At 53.9% G+C, this 20,483-nt stretch overlaps 1 protein-coding gene across 7 annotated transcripts in view; it reads left to right on the top strand.

Annotated features, from left to right (window-relative positions):
• Zmiz1 (zinc finger MIZ-type containing 1) overlaps nt 1-20,483 on the top strand; it is a 206,707-nt gene that overhangs the window by 178,108 nt on the left and 8,116 nt on the right. For 6 of the 7 annotated variants that reach the window (XM_029541335.1, XM_021202856.2, XM_029541332.1 and 3 more), the window contains exons 8-22: nt 5,676-5,790; nt 6,766-6,983; nt 7,760-7,958; nt 8,810-9,100; nt 11,714-11,896; nt 12,607-12,687; nt 13,278-13,452; nt 13,907-14,048; nt 15,405-15,615; nt 16,580-16,685; nt 17,156-17,316; nt 18,126-18,193; nt 18,426-18,494; nt 18,844-19,088; nt 20,170-20,336. In XM_029541335.1, coding sequence (XP_029397195.1) covers nt 5,676-5,790; nt 6,766-6,983; nt 7,760-7,958; nt 8,810-9,100; nt 11,714-11,896; nt 12,607-12,687; nt 13,278-13,452; nt 13,907-14,048; nt 15,405-15,615; nt 16,580-16,685; nt 17,156-17,316; nt 18,126-18,193; nt 18,426-18,494; nt 18,844-19,088; nt 20,170-20,336 — 2,431 coding nt within the window. The remainder of the gene's footprint in view (nt 1-5,675; nt 5,791-6,765; nt 6,984-7,759; nt 7,959-8,809; nt 9,101-11,713; nt 11,897-12,606; nt 12,688-13,277; nt 13,453-13,906; nt 14,049-15,404; nt 15,616-16,579; nt 16,686-17,155; nt 17,317-18,125; nt 18,194-18,425; nt 18,495-18,843; nt 19,089-20,169; nt 20,337-20,483) is intronic. The other variant, XM_021202857.2, reaches the window with a different exon arrangement.

Consider the following 20,483-nt stretch of genomic DNA (forward strand, 5'->3'; position numbering starts at 1 on the left):
TAGAGGGAAACTAAACCTGGCCCAGAGTGGGACAGTAAGTTGCCCAAGAACACACAGCTTCTGGGGTTGAAGTAGGACACAGGAGAGTGTGGTCAAAGGGTTGTGAGGGTATCGCTGCTTGCTGATGGCGAGGGTTCTGAAACAGTCCATGCCCTGCTCTGATCCATGGCTTACCCTAGGTAATTAGCATAATCCTGCCACATGATGGTGGAGCAATTGTTGACCCTTCTCCAAACCCAGGATGGTGGAGAGGACACTCAGTAACCAGTGACCAGGAATTGACTTGATTGGCCGCTCCTTGTAACTTCCATACATGTCCCTGTGGGAGAAATCTCTCATTTCCGGGGGAACTCTGGAGGTCCCCAGCACCTATTAAACCCCTAATGTAAATTCCTAAACGTAGATAGTGGAAGGTAAAGCAAATATTTGCAACTGAGAAACTAACTCTGGTGTCTTCATAAGGGGCTGTTGCCTTCTTACTAAGGGTTGGTTCTGTACACCGGGAAGTCTGGAGTTTGGTACCTGGAGGAGCCAGGCATTTAGAGACTCTGGGTCCTCAACTGGAGGCTCTGAAGCAGTAAGAAGAAGCCAGGGAACTGGAAACACTGCCTGAACGGGCCCCTGGATACCATGGTGCTTCTGTGGTTCAGAGCACCGTCATATCCGCTGCAAGCCATGAAAGTGTGGTGGTGCCACCGTTGGGTGAGACCACAAGTCAGGGCCCAAGTTCTTTCACCTTAGGCTGTGCTGTGCCTCTAACCAGAGCCCTTGACCTCTCTGAGCTCCTGAAGTCCCCAAAAGACACGATACTGCCCATCACCATGAGAAAAATGCCGGGGAGCCAGGCTGCTCCCAAAGCACTTGGTAAGAGTAGCCATGACCCTGTGAAGAGTGTGAACTAACTATAGCTTGTAAAAGTCCTCAGCTCCTGTCTTGGCTTCACCTGGGTATGGTCATCTTCCACTTAGCAGAGAGCCACAAAAACATCTTGCATCCCCCCACCCCCACCCGGTAACTCCAGGACAGAAACTGGGTGGTGCCTGGAGGATCTAGCCATTGCCTGGGCAGAGGGCACCTTCGGTGTCCCTGAGGTGATCTGGACTTTATCCCAACAACTTCTGTTTCCTCATCCAGGTTTTTAATGAGTGGTTTAAAAAGCCATTTGTGATTAGCACATTGTCTCTATGCAAATCGGTGTCGCAAAGCTAATTAAGAGTCTAATAAATCTTGTTTATCTATTAATTTGATTACAATCAAAGCCGCTGGAGCCTCTGAGATCAAGGGTGATCTCCCCCCTCCTCCGGGGCCAGGGATTTGCTACAATCCAAAGCGAGGCCCCGGAATGCTAGGCGGAGGCGTGGCATGGGGCCAGGCTGCTGCCTTCTAGCCGTGAGACTGGACGCTGGTTTCTGACCCACAGTTTCCTCATCTGTGGGAAGAAGAGTAGAACCAAGCCTGGTGCACGGGGATCCCCCAGGGACTTGCATGGCCTCCAAACACTAGCCCGATTTCCTCGTTCCCAGCCCCTTCAGAGCAAGCAGGGGGCGTGGGGCAGTGGTTAGAGTCCTTGCTTTGCATACCTGAGGCCCTGGGTTCGATTGCCAACACTACGGAAAGCGAAACCAAAGGGTACCAAAGATGCAGGCTGTATCCCACCCAGCACAGGAGAGGTGTGTGCAGGAGGGTCACAAAGCCAAGACCAGCCTGGGCTACATAGTGAGGCCGTGTCTCAAAACAAAAGGAAAAACACTCAAGTTGTATGCGTTGTTATTTTTTGCACAGCTGTACCAGGCTCCTCTGCTGGTAGTAGGCCCTTCTTGCCCCCAGAAAATTATTTTTAACAAGAAAGCAAGAAGGACTACTGAGACAGCCCAGTGGACTGAGGCACCTGACAACTATTTTGATCTCCTGGAACCGAGATCATGGTGGAGGGGGAGAACCGACTCCCACAGGTTGTCCTCTGACCTACGCGTGTGTGCTGTGGCCTGCGTGTTTCTACACACATGCACACACAATTCCCTTCTCCAAGACAGAGTCTTACTATGTAGCCCTGGCTGACCCGGAACTCGTTATGTAGACCAGGTTGGCCTCTGCCTCTGCCTCCTGAGCGCTGGGATTAATAAACTTGAGTACCACCACACCATTTAATTAATTAGTTAATTAATTAATAAGAAAAGCTCAGAGGAGGAGCCTCAGAGGTCACTAACAGCGTTGATCACCAAGTCTCCAGGCTTCCGTCTTCCCGTCCTGCTGGCCAGTGCTTATGCCTCTCCCAAAGGCCTGGGCATGCATTTCCCAGAGCCCTTCTCCCTGACACCTTTTGCCACTCAGTCCCCTCCCACTCCAGCCCCTTTTCCCTGCTGGCACAGGAGCTTGGTTTGTCCTTGGTCCCGGCCGCAGAGACAGGGGTGAGAGTCCAGGCAGAGGTGACACATCACAGGCCCGATGCTGTGGGTGCCTGTCGAGTCAGAGCCCTTAGAAGGTGATGAGTCACAGCGTGCTGGTGGATGCCACTTCTGTCGTGAGGCCTGGGGCCGCCCTCTTTCATGCCTGTCACTTGCTTCTCCAGTACGCATCCAGCAGCCCACAGGTCCTGTGCCCATTAAGTAGGTGGCCACCTTTGCTCTGAGACAGGGGGACGACAGGCCAGGCAGAAGAGATCCCACTTTGGGAAATGTTGTCTAGCTTTGATCTCTGTCAGTGGTAGGCAGAACAGGAAAAGGTTGGTTCCCTCCCACGAGGCCCAGCCACGGTGCTGAGGGTAGTAGGGGCTTTGGATACAGTAGCCTGGGAGCCAAGGTGATGAGAGACAGAGTCCCCTCCCCCCCTGGACCTGTCCAGCTTCTTGTTAGAACCTGAATCAAACCTTCATGAGCCAGACTCTGGCCTGGAAGGTGGTAGGGAGTTTGTGAAGCAGTTCTGAAGGGTGGGGTGGGGTGGGAGAAAGACAGACATTTTTTCCTGTATTTGGTCATTCGAGAGCGGTCACCTGAGATCCTTTATCCAGCATACCAGAGCTGGGAATCCAGCAGGATAATGGATGGCCAGAGGTCTCCCTTTTCTTCTGTGAAAACATGCTCTGTAGGGTGTCCCAGCCAGGTCCCTTGTGCCATCTGTGGCTTAGCCCCTCCATTCTAGCCTGACCCCGGGTCTCACTTTCACAAGCTGCAGTCCTCAGACAGCTACCTGTGCTGCTGGGCCCTGCTCTGCGTGGTCAGCCATGCTGTTTCTCTCCATTCTAGCCCTGATATCCCCCTCCTTGGCACCAAGAATACTGAGCCTGCTTCACTCTTATCCTCTTGGAGAATGTGCTGCTCAGACCCCAAGGCCTGTGCTCACATTGTGTTCTTGACTGAGCCTCTTGGTACTGATCCTTAGTCCACAGTCAGTGGCGGGTGTGTTGAGAGAACAGTATTCATCTGCACTGTGGTTTTTGTTGTTGTTGTCTTTTTAAAGATTTATTTATTATATGTAAATACACTGTGGCTGTCTTCAGACTCCCCAGAAGAGGGCATCAAATCTCATTACCGATGGTTGTGAGCCACCATGTGGTTGCTGGGATTTGAACTCAGGACCTTTGGAAGAGCAGTCAGTGCTCTTAACTGCTGAGCCATCTCTTCAGCCCGTGTTTTATGTTGTTTAGTTTGAGTTTAGGGTTTAGGATTATTGTTTTGTTTTGTTTTTGAGACAGGGCCTCATACAGCCCAGGCTAGACCCAAACTTTCCATGTAGCCAAGGATAACCTTGAACCTCCGATTCTCCCGTCTTCCCCTCTGAGATTATAGGGTGATTGTAAATATTTCTCTCCAGGTGTGTCTATGCAGTGATGGCGATCAAAACCTAAGCTTCATGCATTCTAGGCAAGCACTCTCCCAACCCAGCTACGACCCCATTCATCACTGTGTTCTGCTCCCTCGTGCTACTGGGCACCAGGACCCACTCCTGTATTTGGGCAAGGCATGAGGGCATGTGCTCAGAAATGAGAGTGTGCCCCAAGAAAGACTTTCAGGGTCAGCTAGTGAGGGATGGGTGCAGGACTAATTTCCGGGTCAGCGGATACCTGACCAGGCAGCAGGGTTGAGAATAGCTTGAGATGGTAGGTTATTCTCTGGCCACCATGAACTGTGAGAGCACAGGCCACAGTGTTCAGTCACCCCAGCCTAGGAAATGCGGAACTTGCTCGGGAGTGCGTCTCCACGCTCGGGGCCAGTTCAGGGCCTGGCTCCTGGCTAGCTTGTTTGTCCCCTGGCCTTTAATCCACTCTGTCCCACAAAACTGCTGGATTCCTCTCACTCTAGATTCTGGAGTAGAGGCTAGGAAGATAATAATCAAATGTGTAATAAGTGCCGTGAAAATAACGTAAAAAACAGGGTGGGGTGCTTCTTTATATATACGAGAGGTGGGAAGGCTTTCCGAAGAGGTAACTTTCCAGAGAAACAGGAAGGAAGTCAGCACAGACCAGTGGAGGCAGACCCAGGGAAGAGGGTGCCGCACGAGATTCTCTGCTGCTCTGGGGCTCAGGTAGAGTGTTTTATGGCTCTCACTGAGGAAGTAAGGGTGATCTAGAGTGGGGCTAGGGACCCTGGCAAGTCTTAATGCTGTCCGTCACCCTGGACCCCTTGGGCTCCTCCCACACCACCCTGGCTGGCTGGAAGGCCTCTCTGAGTGTTCCCTGTAAGCCTGAGACTTACTGAGTAGAGGAGGTAGATTCCTGAGGGCTCCTTGGGAAGAGCTCCCTGTATCAGTGGCCCACTGCAGGGCTGGAGTGAGGAGGCATGATGAAGGCTCGGGAAGAGCTGGTGGGATAGATCATTCTAGAGTGCATCTGGGCTTTACCCAGGAAACACTGGAGCCTGATGGCGCTGGTCCTGGCTTGTAGGTGAAGGAAGGACTCAGCCAGACAGGGATGTGCCCAGGACTGGGGCGGGGGCGGGGGCGGGGGGGCAGGGCACCCGGGCAGGCTCGGTCCTGGTGACCCAAGCCTGAATTCCGAAGTCCGGGTCAGTGGGACTCGGTTCAGCTAGTTTGTCATGAGGTGCTGAGAACAAGGACAAAAGCTTGATTCCACCAAGGCCCTTCCAGCCTCATTAAAAAAAAAAAAAGTTGGGGGCTGGTGAGATGGCTCAGTGGGTAAGAGCACCCGACTGCTCTTCTGAAGGTCCGGAGTTCAAATCCCAGCAACCACATGGTGGCTCATAACCATCCGTAACAAGATCTGATGCCCTCCTCTGGAGTGTCTGAAGACAGCTACAGTGTACTTACATATAATAAATAAATAAATCTAAAAAAACAAAAAACAAAAACAAAACAAAAACAAAAAAACACATGTATAAAAAAAAAAATCTAAAAAAAAAAAAAAAAAGTTGGGACCAGGCTGTCCCCGGTGGAGACAACGCTGAGGTCCTGGCTGTTTCTATAGGGAGTCATGGAAAATCAGTATCCTTGAAGAAGGGGCTTAGAGCAAGCTTACGATCACACTAGCTGCCTTCTTCACTGCATAGCTGCTGGACTGTAGACCCAGCTACCGCAGCGGTAGCCCCTGCAATGTTGGGAGAGGGTCACATCTGCCTGGAGCCCCGGAGCTCACTGGGGCAAAAGGTCGGCTGGGAGAGTGAAGTGAAGATACTGTCACCCGAGGCCTGCCCCAGCTCTAAAGACCTCTTCTCTCCCTGCAGTGATGGGTCATTTCCTTATGACTCTGTCCCTTGGCAGCAGAACACCAATCAGCCTCCCGGCTCCCTCTCCGTGGTCACCACGGTGTGGGGAGTGACCAACACATCCCAGAGTCAGGTAAGAACCTGTCCCCTCCCCTCCCCTGGCCCCTTCTAGGCACAAGTGTCTCTTATTCCTCCCGAGAGTGGGGAGGGGGGCTTCTCCAGAGAACCATGCCATGACGGCTCTCCTCACTGAAGACAGTCTTGGGACATATCCAGCTGCAGACAGCATCACTCCAGAAAGAGTGCACAGTTGTCTCAGGAGGGACACAGCTAGGTCCCTGAGGATCATCCCCCACTGTAGGGCCTTCTGGGATCGAAGCGGAAGGGTGTTTATGTGACAAGGCCATGAGTACTGTTCTGAGACCATGTTCCCTCCATTTGTGCACACAAGAGAACTCCCTGGGTGTTACTGAACTCAGGGTTCTAAGCTGGAAACCTTTGGCCCTGAATGGCCTGGATTAGGTTTTCCTAAGATGTCACCTCTCAGTAAAGGAGGTTGCCTTAGCCTGACAAGCCCAGTTGTCTTCCCAGACAAGCTATTCTTGTTTCCTCTTCTTTTCTCTCTTCTTTTCTCTCTCCTCGCCTCTGTCCTAACAGAGGGTCCCCCACTGCTGGACCTAGGCCAGGTCATCCTGAGGGGCGGGGGGCTGTCATGCTTTCCTAGGTCTTCATCCACAGACGACGGCTGGGCCAAAAGACACAGAGGTGTCATTCAGAGCAGCAGCCCAGGGCGTCCATGTCCAGACCCCTGGGTACCCCAAGCCTTACGGTAGAATTGGGACTGAGTAGGCTAATGTTTTGCCAAGGACTGTTAGCCTGCCTCAGAGCCCTCTCTGCAGCCATGGGGACCACTGGAGCTGGCTTTGTGAGCATTGGCCTCACTCCTTCCTGACTGACATTCTCAGGCCACTCTTTTTGATCCCTGACAAGTTCTGGGGACTCTTCAAGCCAGTCCCATGCTCCTCTCTACTGTGTCTTCCCACTATTCTTTCTCCATGCTGCCGCAGGTACCGACCCTTAATGACAGCCCCCCCCCCTCTGTTTGCAGGTCCTCGGGAACCCTATGGCCAATGCCAACAACCCTATGAATCCAGGTGGCAACCCCATGGCATCGGGCATGAGCACCAGCAACCCCGGCATCAACTCCCCACAATTCGCAGGGCAACAGCAACAGTTCTCCACCAAAGCTGGCCCTGCACAGCCCTATATCCAGCCCAACATGTACGGCCGACCTGGCTACCCTGGTAGCGGGGGCTTTGGAGCCAGGTGAGTGACCAACCTGGGTGGTGCCCTTCTACAGCGGCGTGTTAGCCCTGCCTTCCTACCTACATCCAGGTAGGGAATGTCAGCTCCACGTTGCCTGGTCCAGGATATGAGGACAGTTCTGCCATGTGTCTCAGCAGGTTGGCATCAGCCTCCCGGGTGTAGAGAGGGTGCTCCTTCACTTCCTCCTTAGCCTTGTATCTTTATAAGACAGTGGGGTGAACAGGCAGGACTAGTGGGCTCCACCTCTCCAAAACTCCTTCAGAAAGCTCTTTGCCTCACTGACCTGAATGAAGAAGAAATGGAGGCTAGAGTCCCCAACCTCAGATCACAGTGAAGAAGGGGACAGAGCAGCCCAAGCCACCTTGAGCTCACTCCACCTAGCTCTTGAGGCAAAGTTGCTGGGTTTCTAGCCTTGCGGTTCGAAACAGGAGTCTCACACACCTCAATCTACATCCACAGCACACAGCACCATACAGTTCTCAGGTCAGTGTTCACTAGAAGGTAGGCTGTGGTGACCGAGGGAAAGCGGAGAAGCTATGGAAATGTCCTCGCCCAAGCAAAGATTCATAACACAGTGGCCTTGTCATCACTTAGTAGCAAGACTAGCCGTCAACCTCAGAAGTCCCGGGTCCCCTACCGGGCCTCACACCCACAAGCTAGGTGTCTGGAATTCATGCGTATAATAACCCTGTAGCCTCCATCCTGGTACTGGGCACATCCCAGGGTCAGCTTACCAAATGAGTACTCTCTGATTGCTCCCTGCTTCTCCTCCACAGTTACCCTGGGGGTCCTAGTGCCCCGGCAGGCATGGGCATCCCTCCACATACCCGGCCCCCTGCTGACTTCACTCAGCCAGCCGCCGCCGCTGCAGCCGCTGCAGTAGCAGCCGCCGCGGCCACAGCCACGGCCACAGCCACAGCTACAGTGGCAGCCTTGCAAGAGACACAGAACAAGGATATAAACCAGTATGGACCGGTAAGGGTTCCCACCCTCTGGCCTGGCCTCACCCAGGCTGGGGAAATCTTGAGTGTTAATGCCACGGGTATCCTTGGAAGCCCCTAAAAGGGTGTTGTGTTTGGGTGTGGTGGGGGCTTAGGGTGTGCTATGCTCTCTGTGGGTTGGTAGCTCACCGGTGCATATGGGGGAAGGGGTACCCTATTGGTCTTGGAGTTCCTGCTTACCAAACAGTAGGCTGTGTGCCTAAAATGGCTTTGAGACTAGCTTGTCCCTAATCACCTCTGAGGCCACTCTTGTTCCATTAATCTAGTCTGTGGATTTTACCCCGGCCGGCCTCATCGTAGATCCTCTGACCTTCAAAAGGATGGGGTGGAGTGTGAAAAGGGGAACCCCGTAACCCTGCAGGGCAGAAGCATGGAGGAAGGGTGCAGGGTGGGCAGGAGGAAGTGAGCTGGGTAAATCACACTTAGTGTATGGAGGGTGCGTCTCCACTGGCTACTGACCAAGGGCAAGGCCAGGGCTTTCAGGAAAGGGCTTCAGCCTCCATCCTCATCCGCCTCCTCTTCCTGTGTCCTCCCTGTGTCCCTCCCATCCCTGCCCACTTCCGTGTCCCCTGCCTGCCTCCCTGGGAATGCTGCCTGTGCCGACTGCTCCCCACCCTACCCAAACCCACCAGCTGCATTTTCCCATGGGACCTGCAGAGGGCAGTAGTGAGGCCTGGATGACTGGGTCCTTTGAGAGCTCCAGGCTCCTCCTAGCTGCAGCCCCATGGGAAAGCGCTCCTCTCCCCGTAGCCCCCTACCTTCCTCCCCTGCACTTTCAATGCATGTGGCATTTTATTCTTTTTTTTTCTTCTTCTCCCGTTGAAGGTGTGTTCCTCTTTCCAGATGGGTCCCACCCAGGCGTATAACAGCCAATTCATGAACCAACCCGGGCCTCGGGGGCCTGCCTCCATGGGGGCCAGCATGAACCCTGCCGGCATGGCGGCTGGCATGACACCCTCGGGCATGAGCGGCCCTCCCATGGGCATGAACCAGCCCCGACCACCCGGCATCAGCCCCTTTGGCACACACGGGCAAAGGATGCCCCAGCAGACCTACCCAGGCCCCCGGCCCCAGTCCCTTCCTATTCAGAGCATAAAGAGGCCATATCCGGGAGAGGTAAGTGTGACTACGATGGGGGATGGGAGGAGAAGGGACATTGACAGAGGGACCATGGACCCAGGGACAGACTTTGGAAAAGGCACAGTTAGGCTTTCGAGACTTAGCCCCTGACTAATATCATGTCTGTTGGAGAAAACACCAAACAAGTCACTATTACCTGAGGGTGTATGGCTTTTTAAATCAATGGTCTTCGCAATCCACGCTGGCCTTTAGGATGCCTGGGGGACAGGAGGCCGTGACATTGTAAATGCCCTGCCTAGAGCAGGCAAGTGTAGAAGCAGAAACCATGGAGACCACTTAGCCCTGTCCATACTCAGATACTAATGACCTTGGATGAGGACCTCAATGCAAGGAGCCACCTAGAGAGTGGGGGCTACCACCAGACCCTCTAGCACAGGCTGTGTGTCAGGGAGGCCTTCGGATGACACACAGTGTCCCTAGGGCTTACTTCCATTCTATCGCTCTCCTGGGGATAGTGCCAGCAGAGGTGCCAGGGGAAACCATCCCAGCAGACGGTCCCAAACTCCATGGAAGGTCACCAGGTCTCAGTGACACTCGGAATGCAACTGAGGCCAGGATCTGTGCCCAGCTGATGCGCCCCCCTCACTCCAGTGCAGTTTGTCTTTGGCACTCCATGATGCCCCTTCCTGGGCAAGGCACCTCAGCTTATCTTCTCAGATCATGTCCTTCTGCCTGGTCAAGACCGTGACCTTCGGCTTGAGCTGACGCAGGTTTCTATCCCACGAAAGCATAAGCTCTCTGTCCCCACAGGTCCCTTCAGCAGCCACTCTCACAGAGGTCAGATGATGTCATAGTTGGTATAGGTGTCCCTAAGCCTGAGACTCAGGAATAGGCTATAGTGAATAGGCTTCCTACACACCCAGGAAGCCAACTCAAGACCTGAGCCTCCACCTAGTGGGCACCAGTTCAAGGAGAGAAATTCAAAGGCCCTTAGGCCCCTCCCAGCCCTGCCTGTCCTTGGGTTGGGACCTAAGCTGATGGCTTCACTCCCAGAGCACAGCCCCACACAACCTCCTGAGAGATAGTTGACTGCACTGGGCGTGCATGTCTGAGCTTCAGGCTGCTCACCTGAGATGAGGCCACAGAAGAATTGCATATTGAAAGCCCTACATTAAGGCCAAGCCCCCTGCTTTTCCTAAAGGAGTCCTCCCCAGAGCATTACTGCTTCCCGGCTGGTCCAGGTTATAAGATGCTGGGAGCTCTGGCTTCTACCTCATGGCAGTATGCTCATCCTGTGTTGGAAGTGGTACAGCCTAGCCAGGCATTGGTGTATGCCTTGCATCTCAGCACTTGGGAAGCAGAAGCAAACAGACCTATGAGTTCGAGGTTAGCCTAGTCTACAGAACAAGTTCCGAGACAACCAGGGCTACACAGAGAAATCTTGTATCAACAAAACAAAACAACAAAAAAGGTACATTCTTAATTCAGGTTGCAATCATGTTGTCTGGTCCCCTATCACACTCCTGTAGCCTGGTGAATGAACATGCAGGTACCAGCCACTTCACATCACGGTGAGAGCTCACTGTGGCCCAGAGTAGCAGATGTGCCCCCACCGTGAGAGTCATTGAAAGTTCCTGAGCACAGCCCACTCTGACGAGTACTTTCAGGCACTTGGAGCACTCTCACCAACTAGATTTAAGCCTAGAGGATGAGAGACTCTTAGACAGGGAATTATTCTTGAATAGACATCAAAGAACCATTGACTCTGGGACACCGTGTTCCGGGTACCTAAGTTACAGGTAGCCCTGGATCGTCCACTGTTCCAAGCTAGGGAAGATGGAAGGGGAGGGGGTCACTGTCTCCTTCCTCAGTGACCTCTCTGGGAGGGGCTGCTGTGCTCCCCCCTCCTCATTAGCTAGTTCTCCCACAGCTGTATAGATAGTGAGTCAGCGCTGCTGAGTGGAGCACTGGATAGACAGATGTTTGCTCTGTGCAGGATGTAGGGACGCTGATCTCCAGATCAGCCTCACGGCACGGCTTGTCAAACCCTTGGGCACAAATTCTGTGACTTGCATTTCCCTGACATATCGGGGTGCACACACAACCCCTGGGAGAAACAAAAGAGTCCTTTAGGATCGAGCCGCTCAGGGACACAGCTGAGACGCTCTGAGCATCCGCGAGGTTTCCTAAAGAACAGTTTCATGGAATGGTGGCCTATGGTTCTGGGCCTGCAGAAGTGTCCCTGGATGGCAAAGCAAGTGGAGGCTTTCAGTATTCTCTGGCTCATTCTCTCCCTATGACAGGTAGAGAGGGCATCTTGTGTGTAGGAGACCGTAGAGCTAAGAAGAGAAGTTGGGGAGCTGGAGAGGTGGCTCAGTGGTTATTGCTCTTGCAGAGGAGCCAGGATCAGTTCCCAGTTCCCAGGCTCCACATAATGGCTCATAATCATCCATAATTCTTGATTCCAGGATTCTGATACATTCTTCTGACCTTCACAGGTACCAGGCGTGCACATAGTGCACATACAGATAATATATATGGGCCATAAAATCAGTCTTTTAAAAAAAAAAAAAAAAAGCTGGGCCCAGACCTGGCATCTGAGTATATCACATCGCCATGACAACCCTTGCCCTTTCTCCATTCCTACAGCCCAACTATGGAAACCAGCAATATGGACCAAACAGCCAGTTCCCCACCCAGCCAGGCCAGTACCCCACCCCTAACCCCCCAAGGCCACTCACTTCTCCCAACTACCCTGGACAAAGGATGCCGAGCCAACCCAGCACCGGGCAGTACCCACCCCCCACAGTCAACATGGGGCAGTATTACAAGGTGAGTTCCATCTTCAGGGCTCCCCAGTCACCCGCATATCTAACGCACCTGCAGCAGCTTTCTGATCCTCTGTGTACTCCTGAAGGAGTCGAGAGGCAGGGGGACAGTCCTGACTTTCTGTCGGTGCTCAGCTGTGTCTGGGCTCAGAAGAATAGCCTTCCTCTCCCTCATTCACAGTACGTGGGACAGTGATGGCAGAGGAGGCACAATTCCAAAAGGCAAAGCTGACCACCACTGTAATCTCGAGCCTGTTCCCCCTGCATATGTTGTATGCTTGTTGCTTATAGAATGTCTCTGTCCCTGTCTCAATGGCTGCCTAGCAGCCCAGGGAGGTGACTCACCCTGGCTCACCCTTCCCGTGGTCATTCCTCGTTTTTTCGATTTTACAATGCTGCTGTGGTGATGATCTCTGAGCCTTTAGCCTTTCCCATTGCTGCAAATGCGTCCTCAGAAGGGAAAACCCCTCTGGAGTTTAACCCTTGAGCGTGTTTGCCATCTTTGCTCAAGGATATTCATTTCAGCAATCCCCCTGTCGCTGCTGTGGAATCTGCCTACTAAATTGTTCCCTGTGAACAACAGGAGCAAAGCTCAGGCCCCCTCCACTTTCCACACTAGTCCTAGAGACCCCGTCTTAGTGCCTTCTTCCCCAGAACACTCGTGTCCCCAGCGAGGCTGCTCTGCTCACTCTCTGCCTTATTTCATTTCAACAGCCAGAACAGTTCAATGGACAGAACAACACCTTCTCCTCCGGAAGCAGCTACAGCAGCTACAGCCAAGGGAGTGTCAACAGGGTGAGGGCTTAGAAAGTCCAACTGACCCTCAGCAGGCATCGGCAGGCTTACACATCCCCTGCCTTCCCACCCAGCATCTCTGCAAGTTTTTAGGGGTCCACGGGTGGGGGAATGCACTTTCCTGGCCATCTGCTGAGACGTAGATATGCTCAGAACCTGGAGTCCACTGCTCCAATGTGTGACCAAGGACAAGCATGGGCCCTACAGAAAACCAAAGACATTGAGGAGAAAGGGGACTGGTACTCCTCCCCCAAACAGGGTCAAGGAATACCGACTAGAATCACAATTTGGGGAGGCCAGCTGCTCTTTAACAAGTCCCTAGCACACTGGACCTCTGTGTTCCCTTTGACCCCTGGCTGTGGGGGTCTCAGCAGTGTGGGCTTTAATGAGGGACAAGGTCCTTCCCAGTCCCTCCTGTCCTCCAGAAGCTGGATCCTGCAGGAGAACGTGAGTCCTCTGGTGACTCGCCTCCCGTGCTGGGAGAAGTAGCCCTCGGGTAGAACTTGGCACAGGTAGAGCATATGTCCACAGCCTGACCCATTACCTCTCTGTGAGTTCATAACCTATTTCTGCTCTCTTTTTTTTTCCAGCCTCCCAGGCCGGTTCCTGTGGCGAATTACCCCCACTCACCCGTTCCAGGGAACCCCACTCCCCCCATGACTCCCGGGAGCAGCATACCTCCCTATCTGTCCCCCAGCCAAGATGTCAAACCACCTTTCCCACCTGATATCAAGCCAAATATGAGCGCTCTGCCACCACCCCCAGGTGAGGAGCCCGTACCCTCTGTTCTTCAGTTGACTCTGGAGACCCTCCGTGGGCAGGATCAGGCTCAGATCCTAGGCTGAGGTGGGAGGTTGTGCAGAAAAGGCAGGAGGGCCGAGAACAAGGACCTCCTAACCCCAGGATAGTTGGTGTGGGGGCTGGGCTGTCCACAGGCCTCCTTACGCTCAGCCACCAGAAAAGCATGGATCTTCAGGTACTGAGAGGCCAGTGAGAGGAACGGGATTGCAGGGTTGGGTGAGCCAAGTGAGCTCGAGGAAGCCACAGGCTACCAACCTGAGCTTGGGCACACCACACCTTCTGTGACGCATGGCCCACACTTGTGCTGTCTGAGCATGCTTCCCAAAGTAGTGTCCCATGGATGCGCGAGTCCCACTTCAGCCCCAGCACCTGTGAGGCCGGGATGCTTGCCACTCACATGCTCCTTGTCTTTGCCCAGCCAACCACAATGACGAGCTGCGGCTCACATTCCCCGTGCGGGATGGCGTGGTTCTGGAACCCTTCCGCCTGGAGCACAACCTGGCCGTCAGCAACCACGTGTTCCACCTGCGGCCCACGGTTCACCAGACGCTGATGTGGAGGTGAGGTGACCTGCGTGGTGACTTCCTACCCTAAGCTGGCAGTAGCTTCCTGTTACCTCCTCAGCATCATTGACAGGGTCCTGGACTAGGCAAAGCCCTGAGACTGTCCCAGGGAACTCACAGGAGAGGGACCAAGCATCAACAGCTGGAAACAGCTGTTACCCAAGTCCTAAGTATTGGCTGGACTTTCTGGGGGGGTGAGGAGGCTAGCGGAGCCCTGTGGGCTGGAAAGAGGCTCTGTCAAGGTGATAGGTTAGCAAAAGGGGAAAACATCAACCAGAACATGACTCATGTTGCCAGAGCTGCCAGTGTGAAGAGAAGAGGCTGCCGAGAACAGAGCTAGACTAAGTCTGCTCACCGATCTCCATAGAGTGCAAGGGGGTGACCAGTGTCTGATGCTGCCCACCCATAGGGCTGTACTCCAGTGCCTGGGCCAGGAGGCTCTACGCATGACCTGAGATCTTGGGAGGCAGTGCTTTTCCTTTTGATCTGAAGGGGAAACTGAGGCTAGAGGAATATTTTGAAGGATGTGAGTCCTCAGAGCAAGAAGTGGAGCTAACACTTAAACTGGGGGCTCCTAAATTACCAAACTCCTCCTAGGTCTTTGGTCCTTAAGCAAGGTTCATCCAAGGCCTGGGATAGAGCCCCATCCCAGCACAGTTGCCTAGTAACCCTCCGCAGAGGCTGGAAGCAGGCCTCTGCTCCCAGCGTGTTTGAATTCACCCAGCTTTAGGTGATCAGTGGGCTCCTGCAGACAAAACTGGGTGGCATTCAGGACACAGGAGCTAAGATGTAAGGCAGGAGGCCTGAGGCTTCCGGGCACTCAGACAAACATGGTCCAAAGCTGGCGCTCCTGCCTACACCTGGAGATGGTCACAATGGGCCTTGCTACTGGACTTGTCCAAGAATATCTGTCCTTTTGTCCTTCTGACCCTGTTGTAGGGAAGAGGAGTCACTCTTAGCCAGGCAGGGCAGCCACGGCTGTGATGTGACTGTCATAATGTAGGCTATGGAAATGTAAGGGCTTTGGACGCTAGGGCGGATTTGAACTTGCAGGAAGGGAGGATCTCCAGCATAGTGGTTCTTAACCTGTGGGTCACGACCCTTTGGGGGTTGAGTATCAGACATCCTGCACATCAGATATTTACATCGCGATTCATAACAGTAGCAAAATTACAGTTATGAAGTAGCAACAAAGATAATGTTATGGTCGGGGGTCGCTACAACATGGGAAACTGTACTTAAGGGTCGCAGCATTGGGAAGGGTGAGAGCCACTGCTCCTAGAGTGAGGGAGAGGGAAAGGCTGTGGCCAAGGGGTAGGGTCCCTGGGAACTCAGGCTTGGTGCCCACCCCAGGTCAGACCTGGAGCTGCAGTTCAAGTGCTACCACCATGAGGATCGACAGATGAACACCAACTGGCCAGCCTCGGTTCAGGTCAGCGTCAACGCCACACCCCTCACGATCGAGCGGGGAGACAACAAGACCTCCCACAAGCCCCTGCACCTCAAGCACGTGTGCCAGCCAGGCCGGAACACCATCCAGATCACTGTCACCGCCTGCTGCTGTGTGAGTAGAGTGGCCAGATGGGAACACACCATCGGCCTCCCCACAGTCTGCAGCAGACCCTGGGACACGGTTCTCTGGCTCCAGAGTGATCTAAGCTGCTATGCTCTGGCCATTTCTGTTAGACTCAGCCACTCCCCCTTCACGCTCTGCCCCTACTGGGCCTCCCCACACCTCCCTTTTATTTCTTGGTGCCATCCCAGGCACGAGCACCCCTATGCCACTGGCCAGGCCAAAGCTATAATCTACTCTTGTCTCATTTGCATGAAATTTTCATATCTCTACCACCTTCCCCCTACTCCAAGACCCACCTCTGCTAAATGTGGAGTTAAATGGATTCCTGTTGTCCTATAGGGAGGATATATGCACATATGTACATGCACTCAGGCACACATACATATCCCTCCAATGAGTGTGATTTAGGACCACCTCAGAACTCTCCTCTTGTCCCTAGAAATCAGAAGCTGGGATATGTACAGGGAAGTAAATTGCCTGCCTTATTCTGTTGCTGTCTCTGAAGGACCCAGAAGGAAACACTCTGGTCCTGCCTGTCTTTTCAGAGGGGATGGATGATACACAGAGATTAGGCGTATAGGCTGGGGGATGCTTCAGGAGGCTACACAGCCATAGCGTGAAGAGTTGGGATACACAGGTCTAGAAGGCTCCTGGAGGAGGGGTGTCAGCGATGGGTCACTTGACAAGGGCAGAAAGGACAGGAGAGCAGCTAAGTTCTAGTCCTGATGCCATTATGTCCCGTAACCTCAGCCAGGTGGCTTTGCAGTGGAAAATCCACCATGTTAGCTTGGAGCACAGTCAGTCACTCCAGACTCTCAGTCGGGGCCTGGTGATTTGCAGGCCCCTCTTCTTCCTCTTCTTCTTCTTCCCTCCTAGAGGGGCTTGGTCGTGGGTCAGCCTGGGGCAGGTATGGGAACTGTGACCCTCACTGAGCCCCTCCTTCTCTCTGCAGTCCCACCTCTTTGTGCTGCAGCTGGTACACCGGCCCTCTGTGCGCTCCGTGCTGCAGGGCCTCCTCAAGAAGCGCCTGCTGCCCGCTGAGCACTGCATCACGAAAAGTGAGTTTGGGTGGGTGGGGACATGTTGGGCGGGGCTGGCCTCAAGAAGTGGTGATGCTCGGGCTGCCAAGTTCTGGAGCACCTCTTGTGGGATGTACTGCCCCTCCTCCCTAGAGTTCTGTCCTTAGTGTCCCCCCCCCCCAGCCCCTGAACACCTCCACACAGTCTGGTTTCTAGTTCCACTCTTGCAGTTAGGTGCAAAAGCGCCTGAGGGGGCTTTTTGCTGACCCAGTTAAATCAGGAGCAGCATCAGACTAAGTTTCTGCAAGCTTGGCAGAAAGTACTTGCTCCTGTCAAGGGTAGGGTTTGTTCTTCAGAAAAGGGATCCTCCTTAGTCCTTTCTCACCTGCACATGGCATGCATCACACGTGGGGTGCAGCGGTGGGGAATCCAGGCCGTGTTTAGGAGCTGCTGAGATCCAACCCCTCAGTGGAGCGTCTAGCCCTCACCCTCTGCCTCCTACCTCACAGTCAAGCGGAATTTCAGCAGCGTGGCTGCCTCCTCGGGCAACACAACTCTCAACGGGGAGGATGGTGTGGAGCAGACTGCCATCAAGGTGTCTCTGAAGTGCCCCATCACATTCCGGCGCATACAGCTGCCTGCGCGGGGTCACGATTGCAAGCATGTGCAGGTGAGCAGTCCCAGGAAGTGCACCCCTGAGTCAGGCTGTATAGAGTTAGCAGGGTAACAAGGGGCAGGCCAAGGGGCCAACAGAGCCTGTTGCTGCCTGAAAGACACGGTGGCCATCGGCAGCCAGTATCACAAGCTCTCTCAGTCATGTGTTCTCCTTCAGGTCCATCTCTGAGGCCCTGGGGACAAGTAGTAATGCAGAAATAGACAATCAGATATCATAGGCCAGCAGAAAGTCCTGGCTAGACACCACAGGCTAACTAGGGATCTGCCTCGAGCAGGTTCGCGAAAGAGGCAACCTAGACTAGCGAAGAGGTTGTGTAGGGGTTGGCCAAGGCAGGGTTCCACGACAGAGATGCAAGGATGGCAGGGCCAGTCACACCATCATCTGCCACACTGTGAAGCACAGTTCATCCTGAAAGCTGAGTGGCAGACAGGACTGCCTCCCTCTGAGTTTGTAGGTATGGTCATGTGATGCGACTGTTTTGTCTGATACAGGCTGATCAACAGTTATACCCTGGGTCCCTAGGATGGATTAAGGGGACTGCCAGAGTCCAAACTGGTCCCGGCCTCAGTAAGAGGCAAAAACAGTGAGACTTGGCTGGGGTGCTGGGTCCAGAAGGGCTTCTTTGAGGACAGGGAAGAGGTTTGTGAGGGCTGTGGCAGACACAGCATGGCTGTTCTGTGGTTCTGTGGGGTAAGAGAAGAGTTCTGCCCGGGTAGTGAAGTCTTCCTAAGGGTCCAGAGCCACAGCAAGGCGTTTTCTGACAGCTCTGATCTTGCCTATCTCTCTGTCTCTCACTTCTGCAGTGCTTTGACCTGGAGTCATACCTCCAACTGAATTGTGAGCGAGGGACCTGGAGGTGTCCCGTGTGCAAGTAAGCAATACCCACCTTGCAGAGCAGAGGTGCCCTCTGGCCTCTTCTTGGGCCTCTTAGATGCTTTACCTACCCTTCAGGCAAAACCAGCCCCACAGAGGCACGGGCCTTGGATTTCATTGCTATATTGCACTCTGTGCCTCCGTTGTACCCACAGTGGCAGGACCGTGGAGGTGGGCGGGCTGTGTGCTGCACCAGGAGCAAAGACCAAGCCTTTGTTCTTCTCTTCCAGTAAAACTGCTCTGCTTGAGGGTCTGGAAGTGGATCAGTACATGTGGGGGATCCTGAACGCCATCCAACAGTAAGTGAGGCCTCGACTAGGGAGGTGCAGCCTGGCTGGAGGGGAGATGTAGACAGTCCTGAGTACTTAGCTGGCCAGCCACCAATCTGTAGCTTGACCTTGGGAATACCTGGACTTGGGGGCCAATGTCTTAGATGAGACAGAACTCAGCCCGTGCTGGAACTCCTCTGGGGGGGGGGGGGGTCTTGGGGCCAGCAGCCCCAGGCTCAACCGCTTGTTTTCCTAAGCCTCAATATTCTCACCTCACCAAACAAGATGGTCCTATGCACAGTTCTGACACAGGGGAGGAGTGGAGACATTGGCTAGACACTCTAAGCCTCAGCTCCTCCCCACTGCTCTCCCCCATCAGCTCCGAGTTTGAAGAGGTCACCATTGACCCCACGTGCAGCTGGCGGCCAGTCCCCATCAAGTCAGACCTCCACATCAAGGATGACCCTGATGGCATCCCCTCAAAGCGGTTCAAAACCATGAGCCCCAGCCAGATGATCATGCCCAATGTCATGGAGATGATCGCCGCTCTGGGCCCTGGCCCATCTCCCTACCCCCTCCCACCTCCTCCTGGGAGCACCAGCTCCAACGACTACAGCAGCCAAGGTGAGTGACCGTGATGCTGGACAGGGAGGGAGGGAGGGGGGAGAGGAGAGGACAGCCTGGGTCCATCGGGGACTTGGGATCTCTGTCCTGATGGGAACAGGTACAGATGAGGAAATGAAAGGCTGAGTAAGGCAGGAGAAATGGTTCGCTCATTAAAAGCACTTGTTGCTCTTGCAGAAGGGCGTGGGTTCAATTCCCAGAACCTCCGTAATGACTCACAATCAACCATAGCTCCAGTTCAAGGGGAACCAGTGCTCTCTTGTGAACTCCCCCTGAAGCAGGCACACACGTGGAACCACATATATATACGTGGACAACACATTCCCCTCATACACAGAAAAAATAAATCTTAAAAATGAGAAAGAGAAGAAGAGTGGGCACACCCTCCAAAACTAGCCCTCCGGTCGGTCACTGAACTTGGGAGAATAATGGTGGAAGCTCAGGTTGCACAGCCTGCTCTGCCAGGTTATCAGTTCCACCCTTTAGGCTCTCCCACCCTCCGCAGAGAGGGCCTAAGGACTGGCGGCCCAGCCTTGGCTAACCTGGTCTGTTATCCTTCGGTCTCACTCTTGGCTATCCCAGACTTCGAGCATCATCCCTGCTGCATTCCACTCTGTTCCTAGAAAATGCACACCTTCTGTCTGAGGATGGTGGCCTTGTCACTCAGATCCATGACCTTAGGTCTCCAAGGTGCCCAGGTAATTGATTAGTGGACCCGAGTCATTAGTTTACAAGCTCGAGTGCCACAGCCTATGCCAAGGGCCTCAGCATCCCAGCGTTCTGAGTCTCCATGTCTCATCATCACCATGGGGTGTGGGATAGGGAGGTTGGATTATCATCTAGAGCCTGCTCTCTAGACCCCTTTCTGCCCTTCTGAAACAGTAGAACAACACACACATCCGGAGTGCCCCAGCCCATGAGATAAAGGCATGACTGCCCCATCCTATAGCCAAATGCAAATGCTTCAGGAGCCTTGCCTGTCCCACAGGAGGAAAAGCCTTTGGCTTTTATACTATCAGCTGAGGATGGCCACCTTCCCTCTGGGTGACCTCTCCCCATCCCCCACTTATTTCCATCCCAGGAAACAACTACCAGGGGCATGGCAACTTTGACTTCCCCCATGGGAATCCTGGAGGGACATCCATGAACGACTTCATGCACGGTCCCCCCCAGCTCTCGCACCCACCGGACATGCCCAACAACATGGCCGCCCTCGAGAAACCCCTCAGCCACCCCATGCAGGAAACTGTGAGTACCTTCAGCTTGTACCTCAGCCTTCCCTTTCATCCATGCTGCCTCCCAGCCTCACTGGGATGACTGGGGCAGAGGGCTCTCCCTCGGGATCTCTGTGATGTGAGTAATCTGGTTCCCCCCACAGTGCAAAGAAAAACTAAA

This window comes from Mus pahari, chromosome 8 (assembly GCF_900095145.1).
Source record: "Mus pahari chromosome 8, PAHARI_EIJ_v1.1, whole genome shotgun sequence".
In the NCBI taxonomy this organism is placed as follows: Eukaryota; Metazoa; Chordata; class Mammalia; order Rodentia; family Muridae; genus Mus; species Mus pahari.